The sequence below is a fragment of the Octopus bimaculoides genome, chromosome 15 (assembly GCF_046866305.1).
Source record: "Octopus bimaculoides isolate indiv1 chromosome 15, ASM4686630v1, whole genome shotgun sequence".
Classification (NCBI taxonomy): Eukaryota; Metazoa; Mollusca; class Cephalopoda; order Octopoda; family Octopodidae; genus Octopus; species Octopus bimaculoides.
In genome coordinates, this window is record NC_142942.1 from 17,930,664 (window position 1) to 17,942,814 (window position 12,151).

A 12,151-nucleotide genomic window follows, 5' to 3' on the forward strand; every position below is an offset into this window, starting at 1 on the left:
TAATTTATTTGACATTGTGTAAAATCAGTAACCAGAATAGATGTAGTTGAATGGGATGTCATAAACACACTGCAAACTGAAATTACAAAAATAGAGAAACAGATATACAGCTCTCTATCCTACTCTTTCTTCTCTTTTTATTCATGTGCGTATATATATATATATATATATATATATATATATATATATATATATATATATATATATATTATTGATGAAACACTGGATTATGGTAATTCTATTAGCGCACAGTTGTTGAGGCCGGTTGCTGTCCTGCAAGCCGGTACATCTAATCTGGGTTGCTTGTGAAAGCCTTGTCCATCATTTTAGTTATTGAAACTTCATAACTGGTCTGTCATCCATGTCCATATAGGTACTACTACTACTACTACTACTACTACTACTACTACTACTACTACTACCCTGATTGACTAAACAAGTCTGGTTACATAAACTGGTGTTAAACGCTGATTAGTCTACAGATGACTGATGTAGAATCATGCTGTGCTTGCTGTTGCCATGGAGACTGTTGCTTGCCTTTAAAGAAAGGACTCTCTGATTGATTGGTTGGGTTGGGTTGGGAAAATGTATGATGTAGGCTTGGATTGGACCCTGTTGGCCTGAGTGGGTGAAATTTCGCTGTAACTCCGTGGTTTCATGGTTGCATTGCTGGCACACTTACCAAGAGAGATTCATTTCAGCAATGTCCAGGATTCATGATAAAACATTTTAGGTTCCTAACATTAATTACCAAAACTCATGCATTATTTATTATTTAACTATTCAAAGGTGGTGAGCTGGCAGAATTGTTAACACACCGGGCGAATTGCTTAGCGGTATTTTATCTGTTGCTAAGTTCTGGGTTCAAATTCCGCCAAGGTCAACTTTGTGTTTCATCCTTTTGGGGTTAATTGAATGAATACCAGTTACGCACTGGGGTCCCTTCTCACAAGCTGCTCTTGTGGCAAATATTTTAAACCATTTATTTAACTAATCATTCTTTATATTGTATATCCGATACAATGTTGTTTTTTTTTACATTCATTTTTGTATTGCTTACATCAAGTCATTAAATGTGGAGGCATGTGGCTGAGTGATTTGGGTGTTGGACTCAGAGTCATAAGATTGTGGTTTCGATTCCTGGACTGGTCGACGTGTTGTGCTCTTGAGCAAAACACTTCATTTCACGTTGCTCCATTGCTCCAGTCCACTCAGCTGGCTAAAATGAGTCATCCTGAGATTGACTGCTGGGAAATATAATTCAAACACCACAGAAACCAGGAAACTGGCTGTTATGAGTCAGTATGACTCGAGGAGGTATCTGGACTCTGTATTTCAGTATAGACGTAGGTAATCTTCAAGTTTAGGGGGATAAAAAAAATAAATAAAAATATTCAAGGGAAATAACTGAACGACTTACCAGTATTATCCGTTTTCTTCTAGCTGTTTATAAATAAATCACACCCTAACCCTAATCCTAACCTTAACCCTAACGTCAATCAAATCACGTGTGTGATTTATTTATAAACAGAGATGTACGGAGAATACTGGTAAGACGTTCAGTTACTTCCCTTGAATATTTTTTTTTATCCCCCTAAACTTGAAGATTACCTATATATATATATATGTGTGTGTGTGTCTGTCCCCCTAGCATTGCTTGACAACCGATGCTGGTGTGTTTAGGTCCCCGTAACTTCGAGATTCAGCAAAAGGGACCGATAGAATAAGTACTAGGCTTACAAAGAATAAGTCCTGGGGTCTCTTAGTTCGACTAAAGGCGGTGCTCTAGCATGGCCGCAGTCAAATGACTCTGAAACAAATAAAATAGCCATACAAATAAATATAGTGCTCAAACATTGCGATAGTAATAACTTGGGAATTAGAACTCAATATACGGACTTCAGAAACGTCAGTCGAGTACAGAGAAGTTGTAAGTTCTTATATATATTTATCATTAATGCTATGAGAAAAGGCATGAACACCACAACACACCGACCCCGCCCACTACATCGAAATATTTTTGTTATTGTTTGGCACAGCATGTTGTTCTTACCTCTAAACAGTAAAGAACACTACCAGGGGAAGCAACTTTAATAAACACGTTACGTGACGAGATCCAGAAAGAAATAAATAAAACCATCAGCTGAAAGCTCGTGGCATTTTCTCATCCGCCACGACGACGACGACCGAAGCTTTAAAACCAAGTCGCCTTTTATATTTATCTGTTTGTGGATTCTTTCCTCTTTTAAACACCAAAAAAGAAAGCATATATATAAACACCCTTATTTTTTTCTCTCTCTCCCTATTTGATGATTGAGAAGACCGGATTGCTGAAATAATAATAATAGTAATAATAATAGTAATAGTAATAGTAATAGTAATATTTAAAGTGAACCCAGCTGAGAATGCCAGCCGCAACTTGTTGTGTTGTTGGTTGTAACAATCGACATTCGTCCAGCAAAAAATTACGGTTTGTTTATTTTATTTGTTTATGAAGAAACACACACACACACACACACAGAGACATTCCTGCATACACACACATACATACATTCCTGCACACACACACACAACATTCCTGCACAGACACACACATATACATACATTCCTGCATACACACATACATACGCATGCATATATGTATATACATGCATACACACACACATACACATATATATATATATGTACACATACACACACGCACGCATATATATACATATATATACATCCTTTATATACATGTATGTTAGTATTTCTTAAATTTACTCTTTTTTAATTTTGTTTCATGCTCATTGCTGTTGTCATTGATTACGTTATTTTCCAACAATAGTCTTCTTGTTGTTGTTCCTTTTAACCATTAATATCCTACCTTATTATCACCATTAACACCTCTACTATTACTGTTATTATCTGATCTGTCCCTGTGTCTAATAAAAAACGAAATCCCTGTTGAATAATGTTGTTGATGTTCGCTTTTTTTCCCTCCGAAACATGGCAGTTAAAGGATTTGTTGACGTGTTTCGCTCCAACGTGGAAATGGCGTTTTACCATGTTGTTGTTGCTGTCACTGCTGTTGTGATTTGATGTTTGTTGTTTAGCCCTTCATGTCATACACCTAAGAATCATGTACATTCCTACCGTGACCATTCCTCAGACACGCTTTCACACTACATAATTCTATATGTCCTTATCTTACTCTTTTCCTTTCTTTTTTTTTCAAGTCCTTACAGTGTGGCTTAAGGTATTTGGCTGCTATTTTTACGACGACCACGTAAAGGGGTCACTCATCGGCTGTTGTTATTGTTGTATAACATTCCTTGCTCTTATATATATATATATATATATATATATATATATATATATATATATATATAATGCAAGAGAGTTAGGGGTTGAGGATTCAACCCACTAAGGGATAGTATCTATCCAATATACTGCTGGGAGGGTACCCATTCAACGGAATACAGTGTCTGCAAGTCGATGGGTACCGCATATTCTCCTCCATTTTCTAATTGCTATACATACATATATATATATATATATATATATATATATATATATATATATATATATATATATATATAGTCATACGTGTGTGTGTGTGTCTCCAGATCCACTTTAATCAGATATATCCTTCTCCTTTCAAAGGTGATAAGAATTGAGGGAAATATCATTGCTATTTCTAGCACGTTCTTGGCTTGCATCCTTTCTTTCTTTCTTTCGTTTTTAAGACTTTAAAGTACGGTTTAAGGGACTTTGGCTGCTATTTCTATGACCTCACAGAAGCCCAATCATCAGTTGTTGTTATTGTTTTAACCCAGGTCAAACTCTTCTGGTCCAACAGTCCTTTGGTTAATTTTTTTCCAATTCTATCCAGATCCACTTTAACCGAATCTGTCCGTCCCCCTCCAAGACAATAAAGCGAGTGAACTAAAGGAGATATCATTGCTCTTTCTAGCACGTCGGTGGCTCATTTTTCTTTTCGTTTTTCTTTTACTTAAAATTACCTGCCTCCATACCCGCCTGCCAGTCTTTATAATTGTATCCATTTTAAGTAAAAGGTCAGTAATTTTGAGGGGAATGGGGTTTAGGTGATAGCATCGACCCTAGTATATGACTGGTAAAGTTGGCCTCTGCAGTATTTGTACTCGGACTGTGAAAACGGGTAGAAATGCTGCAAAGCAATTTGCCTGACACCGTTAACAGATCCGCCTGCTCATTGCCTCTCCGGCTTTTCTAATTATGTCTCTCGTTGCAGCAAAACCACAAAAGCTGAAAGTTGATTTCGGATTATAACTGACACTAATTTTACAAGGGTATACATATATACGACGGGCTTCTTTCAGTTTCCGTCTACCAAATCCACTCACAAGGCTTTGGTCGGCCTGAGGCTATCGCAGAAGATACTTGCCCAAGGTGTCACGCAGTGGGACTGAACCCAGAACCATGTGGTTGGTAAGCAAGCTACTTACCACACAGCCACTCCTGCGCCAGATATGGCCAGTTTAAATACTATGGTGTTAAATATAAATTTTTTACTCTGAATTTTAACTTTTTATTTTCTTATTTTTTGCAATTATTTTCTTTTTACACAGATTTTACCGAATTCCAAGAGGAAAGTACCAGCGGAGCAAGTTCATCAAGAAAATTGGTCTGCCCAGTAATTGGCTTCCAAATAATAGCACCTGGATCTGTTCGGTGCACTTTAAGTCTGGGAAAATCAGCAAAAACCGTCATGATGTAGATTATATTCCGACACTGCTTGTGGACCCAGCAAGGGACAGTGAGAAAGTGGTGAAGTTCCCAGCCACCAAATGTTTGTCAAATTCTGAGTTACTAGAAGGGGCATTCAGGGATCACATTACACATGTAAATATAGATCTTATTCTTTCATTGGTTTCATAATCAATCAATCAATCAATCAATCATACCTGAACCAATATTTATTTTATCAATCACTGTTTATTGAATGACAAAGTTACCTTTTGATGAAGAAGGATGTAACATAACACACCAGTCCATACCAGTGCACATAGAGACATATATGCATCACCAGCACCACCTCCACCACCACCCCCACCATCACCACCACCACCATTTTACTTCTTTTTCTTTCCATGTTCACATGGGCTGAATGGCCCTTCTTCATCACAGCATCGTGTCATCTCTTTCATGAGCTTCTTCCCGTATCAGAGAAGGTTCCACCACTTCTTAGCCTGTCTCCTTTCTTCGTTTTGATGTCCATTTTTCCATGCTTACATGCAAGTTTTCTATGGCAGGGTACCCTTCCTGTCCCCAACCCTTACCTGTTTCCAATCAAGCAAGGCAATATGTCCCCATGGCCAGATATATTTTGCTGGATACTAGAAATGAACGCCATTCATTTACGAGTCATGCAAGGTCAAGAGGAGACGTGCACACGCATGCACACATATGCACACACATATACGCACACATATATACATACATATATACACACAGACATACACACATATATACATATATATATATATTCACACACATATATACACACACATATATTCACGCACACACACATACATATACATAACTGGCTTCTTCCAGTTTCCGTCTACTAAATCCACTCACAAGACTTTGGTCGGCTCAGGGCTATAGTAGAAGGCACTTGCTCATGGTGCCATGCAGTAAGATTGAACCTGAAACCATGTCATTGGGAAGTAAACAAGAACATCACAAATGAATGCAAACTCATGTAAGCTCCTCATCAGTGTGTGTATGTTTAAGTTTAATTATACAAGTAGAAAGATATATTTTTCAACACATAAATTCTGACAGAGCAGCATATATAGGATAAGATCCTTTTAGAGCTGAAAAGTTTGTCAGCAACCAGCCATAAGGATCAAACTCACATCCCTCTTATATCCGGTCAGAGTGCTCTACCTTTAAGCTAAACTGCTGACCGACAAATTCTTCTGCAATTTTTTAGAAGTTATAAAGTCATCCAGAAATGCTAGATGTCTTATAGATGGCTTCATATGTAAACAAGCATAAGTTTGTTTTTGAAGCGTTGAAATATATTGTAGAACAAGCAGAAGGATATATTTTTCCTTGCGTAGATACTGGCAGAGCAGCATACTTAGGATAGAATCCTTTTAGAGCCAAAAAGTTAATTATAATTATTTTAATTATCCATTTTTTTTGTCTGGTGACACTCATTTTCTTAGCCAGGACTGACCTATTTACAGCAACAACCACAGTGAAACAATTCTAAGACATGCTATAGCTTCACACTATTCTCTTATAGCTGATTGATGAGGCCAGCATCATGCTAGAACGCAGAGAACAAGAACACTTGACTCAGTCACTGCTATTCCATGATTACCTTGCCACTAAAACAGTCTCCACGTCTCATTTACATCCTGACAATCCGACTATGAACCCTTGGATCACTGTCAACACACTCGAGGAACGAACTCCAAGCAGACTCCCTAAACATCATACAGGTAAATTATCTTCTTTTTCTGTCTTTGAGGTTTTTTTTTTGTTTTTTTTTTTTACTTTCTCAAAAGGAGTGTGGGTAGGGAGGCTCCGAAAGAGGTCTCAGGGAGTAGTGTCCCTGCCTTCCTGTGCTAGTTTTCCACCAGATTTCCTAAACATCGTGGTAGAGGCCTTGGTCTCAGGACCACTCATGTCTAGAAACTGAGGTTGGGGGTAAGCAAGGGCATGCTCCCCGTAGAAAATCCAGCTATGAAAAAGCCTCATGATAGCAAAGGAGAATGGGCACCAGCCAGCCCAAAGGTTGGGGTGGACTGCACCTGCCTACCTCGGTTGCTATGGCTTTGAAGTAGATTTGGCTACCCCTGTTAACGGAGACAAAACCTGGATTTAAAACACTGGATGATGATGAAAAGGAGTAAGTCATCCCTGCTGATCCCCACCATGACCTTCTGCAAGAACTCTGATGCTGGGGTAAGGGAACAAGAAGCTATGATTGATAGCAGTCATTCTGAGACAGACAACACAGGAAGATGGAGTTGAGATGGAAAGGAAATGCTAACAAACGCAAAGATTTTTATGAAGCAGGCAATTTCAGAAGAGCAGGAATTATATTTTACAAGGACAACAGTATCCTGTGTGTTTGGTGTTGGGTTAGATTTTGTTGCTGTTTATGACTCATTGGCTCATGTTGATAAATTTAATTTGATAAATTATTCATTTATATATCCCTAGTTGTGTGCATACACAAACAATATACACACATATGTACGCAGCAAATGTTTGTATCTGCATTTCTGTACAAATAACCATACTATCATATATATATATATATATATATATATAAATATTATACACCTCATGCATTGTGTCTCTGTATCCATACATGTATGTACAGTGAGCATTTATTCGCACTTCATATGGTACATGTATATATAAATGTAAATGTAAAACTTGTAAGTTCACAAATTTTGGGAGTTCTTTTAAAATTTGAATCTTCAACTGTTAGCTTGTAATGAATCCTCACCCAGACCTGATCCCAATGCTGGATGTTCAAGAACCAAATTAAGGGCAGATTTTCATTTCCGGGATCATCCTGATTCCAAAAGGGGATAATATGTCTAGAGCAAATATACAGGGGTCCTGGATGGACAGACGGGTAGACAGAAATCCACATTTATTATTATAGATGTGAAACTGAACCAGTGCATGTGTTTATTATTGGCTTACTGACCCCTCCCAAAATACAACGGCAATCTAGGGATAATTACATCGAGGTTGACTTTGCCTTTCATCCTTTCAGGGTTGATAAAATGAGTACTGGGGTCGATGTACTTGACTTAATTCCTCCCTTTGAAAAAACTGACCTTGTGCCAAAATTTGAAACCAGTCTCGGAATATATATTCTTCAGTAATTGTTATCTGACATCATTTGTGTGTCTCTTGCTTTTTTTTTCCAGATGACCGTGGTGTTTATTTTGGTAACAACACAACACAGAACCATGGAGAAAATAAGTCTAAGCCAGAAATCAAAGAAGATAACCTTGAGTAAGGCAAAGAAAACAAAACAAAAATATATAGATAACAAAACAAAACAAAAAAAAGCAATCTATTCTTAATTATGTGCTAATTTTGTTTTCTTTGTTCCTTTTTCTTGTTTTAACGAAACTATTTTGTTATTGTAACTTTAGAAACTGCTGAAATCATTATTATCATCATCATCATCTTTTTCATCATCATTATCTTCATCCTCCTCATCATAATCTCCACCACCACCACCATCATAATCATCCCCACCACCATCATAATCATCACCACTACCACCATCAATCATCATCAGCACACCACCATCACCACCCCCACCACCATAATCATCATCACTACTGCCACCACCACCACCACCACCAAGACCACCTCCATCACCACCACCACCAACATCAATCATCACCACCACCACCATCATTATAATCATCGTTGTCACCAGCAACATCATCATCATCATCATCATCATCACCATGACATCAGTAAATTTCAGAACCGGCAGACCGTTGAACTAAGAAAATACACTGCAATGCTTGGTTGCATCATATCAGAGTTCAATTCCCAGGACCATACTCCTTTACTCGGAGGAAGGAGTCAGTAAAACAAACTACCAGTAAAATACTGGGGGTTGGGGGAAGCGGAAGGGGTCCTTAACTGCATTGACTTTGTATCTGAGCTCCACAAATTCTGGGTTTTGTTTCTGCATCGGAAAAAACAAAAAAAAAAGCGTTCGTTATTATTCTCGTTAAGATTGTAAATATCATTAAACAGAACATTGCACCACACAGGTTCTGTTCATTTCAGGACATATCGTTACAGTATTGTTAAATTGTGAATTAAAACCCTGTCTAGCCTTGACTTCAACTCTGAAAGAGTTGATAAAAATGGTAACCATCAAATATTGAACTCAATGTTTTTCTCTCCAAGAATTTGTAATCTTTATCTTAGAAACCGCAATTTTAGTATCATCATTTTCACCACTACCGCTACCATCTTAATTATCTCCTTTGTCTTTTTCATCTTCCTTCTTTTCCTTTTCATTTCTACAATAATAATAATAATAAGGGACCTTTTGAGTGGGATGGGCTACTCGACATGAAGAAAATACTAACTGGGCCCCACCTGCGAGGTCATGCGCTGTTTATCTTGATATGAGACCACCATGTCACGCACATATGGTTGTGATGCATGTGCCTGGTGTGCCCTTATCAGACGGGTAGTCATGATGGGTATAATGGGCTTTGTATATTTTACCCCAATGTCACTTTGATGGCGTACACTGCTCTCTCACTCAATAATAATAATAATAATAATCCTTTCTACTGTAGGCACAAGGCTTGAAATTTGGGGGGGAAGGGGATGGTTGATTACATTGCCCCCAGTGCTCCACTGGTATTCATTTCTTCGAACCCGAAAGGTTATTAGTACCGCCAGACTGGCCCTCGTGCCGGTGGTATGTAAAAAGCACCCACTACACTCTCGGAGTGGTTGGCGTTAGGAAGGGCATCTAGCTGTAGAAACTCTGTCAGATCAAATTGGAGTCTGGTGTAGCCATCTGATTCGCCAGTACCCAGTCAAATCGTCCAACCCATGCCAGCATGGAAAGCGGATGTTAAACGATGATGATGATGATGATTATTATTATAATAGAAGCTAGCTGGCAGAATTGTTACCTATGCTGGACAAAATGCTTAGTAGCATTATTATTATTATTATTATTATTTTCACTATGAGTGAGATGGTGGGGCAGCAGAAAGTGTAGCGTTTCATCTCTCTAGCATTCTGAGTTCGAATCTTTGCCGAGATCAATTTTGCCGGTCATTCCTGAAGACCTGTTAAAGACAATACATCAACCAAAATGTTAAACTGGTTGATATATTATGCTGACCATTATTATAACCAAATGTAAGGGCATGAAAATGCCATTTCTGAAATAGAAAGTGCCTCAAAAAAAATCACCCCAGGTCCTTTATGGGAAGTTCCCCACCCCAGAAGCTAATTTTGTCCCTGATGCTGAATATGGGGTGTGTTTAATATACCTGTGCATAATTTAAGTTATTAAATATGCTGTGTTATTTATATACCCAGTTCTTACAGAGTAAGAGATCAATTTCTGGTGAGCTATGAGGTGTGTAGTGTAAGTTCAATTCCCAGTTCAAAAGGTTTCACTTCATTTACAATTTCTCAATGTCCTCAGAAATGTATAAACATCACAACTTCCCATCTACTTAATATATAAAACAGTTGTGCCTAGTCAAAAGAAAGTATTATTTTTCCATATCACCTTTTTCAATCTAAGATTACAAATCTCTCAAAATCTTCCACATTTTCTCCTCCGTTTTTAAAGTTTTCTTCCTTTCTTTCTTTCTTTCCTTTCCCTTCACTCTACCCCTCCACCTCACACTCATTATTCATGTACACCAACTACTTCGAATTCCACTCCAGTTCTTCTATACTCCAGAATCAACGAAAAAAGCCCTTATGTGGTTGTTTGACCTATTAGAAACAGCAGCTAAATCTCCTTCAAATGGCTCCCTACTCCCTTATATAGAGAAAAGACTTGTTAGAAAACCTAGTCCTAGATACTCTTACAAAGACAGTCAGAGTACCACAGATCATAACTCACTTTGGTCAAGGCTTAGCGGCATTTCTTCCAACTTGACGTTCTGAGTTCAAATACCGCTAGGGTCAGCCTTACATTTCATCCTTTCAGGATCAATTAAATAAGTATCAGTTGAACACTGGGGGTCGTCCCTGAAATTGCTGGCCTTGTGCCGAAATTTGAAACCAATATTTTTTAATATCTAGATTAAAACATACCACAATGTTAAGTCCATATTTATTTTGCATCAGTGGTTAGAACATTTTCCTTCAGTCCATTCTTTTTCTTTGCAATCCCTCATCTAATTACATTTTCATATTCATTCTCTGCTCTCTTTCTTCTTTATTCTGTTATTTTATTTATCAATTTAAGTATTATGGTCTCTTGACAGTATTACAAGCACAACATCGAATTTCCAGAACTTACCGTTCCAAAGTCATTCTCGATTACTCATTTTTACCGAACCAGGGATGGATCACATTGGTCAACATACTCCAAATTAAACAAATATTAAAACTGCTTAGATAATTTAATGAAATGAAGTACATTAATATAAATGATACAAGTTTATTAATACGGTACTGTGCAAGGTACTAATTTGTGCATGGTGCCAATAAACTAGTCTGGTGACCACCGGAGTCTGAAGTTCCTTGTAAATTTGCAAGTCAAGCAAATATTAAATTTACTTGGATAATTAAATGAAATATTGGTACCTGTGTAGTGGAGGCGCAATGACCCAGTGGTTAGGGCAGCGGACTCGCGGTTGGGGGATCGCGGTTTCGATTCCCAGACCGGGCGTTATGAGTGTTTATTGAGCGAAAACACCTAAAGCTCCACGAGGCTCCGGCAGGGGGTGGTGGTGACCCCTGTTGTACTCTTTCGCCCCAACTTTCTCTCACTCTTTCTTCCTGTTTCTTGAGTAACGCTGCAATGGACTGGCGTCCCGTCCAGCTGGGGGAAACACATATGCCATAGAAACTGGGAAACCGGACCCATGAGCCTGGCTAGGCTTTAGAAGGGCGCATAAATAAAATAAATATAAAACAGTAGGTACCTGTGTTATTATAAATACTTTACTGTGCACAGTACTAGTCTGTGCAACGTACCAATCAACTAGTTTTGTGGCCACGGTAAATTGAAGTTCTTGGTTGTAAATTAGTGAGGTTTTGGATCATCAGCGCCCAGAAAGTCGATGTTATATCTGTATATCAACAAAACTGATAATTTTGTATTACCAAATCGGTTTTATAAACTTGTCTTTATTTAAATTCTGTAAAAACAAACAAACCAAAAAAAAAAAAAAACTGTTGTATCAAAAATGTTGCTTAAATGTGTTTATTTTTTTTCAAATTTTATATTTTTTCTTTTTTATATATATCCTTCAAAATTTTATACCAGTTATACATTCATAAAATTGTTATTTTTTTTGTTTGAGATGAAATATCCTTATCTAAAATCTAAAGATAATTTTTTCATAAAGTGTGTGAAATTTGCTCTTTTTTTGAAAACAAAAAAAACAAAAAAAAAAAGAAT

General features: G+C 37.6%; 1 protein-coding gene across 1 annotated transcript; it reads left to right on the top strand.

Moving 5' to 3' along the window:
* The first annotated feature begins 2,067 nt into the window (after positions 1-2,067).
* Positions 2,068-11,662, top strand: LOC106869488 (uncharacterized). The gene is made up of 4 exons (XM_014915251.3): positions 2,068-2,470; positions 4,596-4,869; positions 6,284-6,482; positions 7,935-11,662. Exons 1-4 carry the CDS (start codon positions 2,406-2,408, stop codon positions 8,024-8,026), a joined length of 630 nt encoding a protein of 209 aa, XP_014770737.1. The 5' UTR covers positions 2,068-2,405; the 3' UTR covers positions 8,027-11,662.
* The last annotated feature ends 489 nt before the right edge of the window (positions 11,663-12,151 follow it).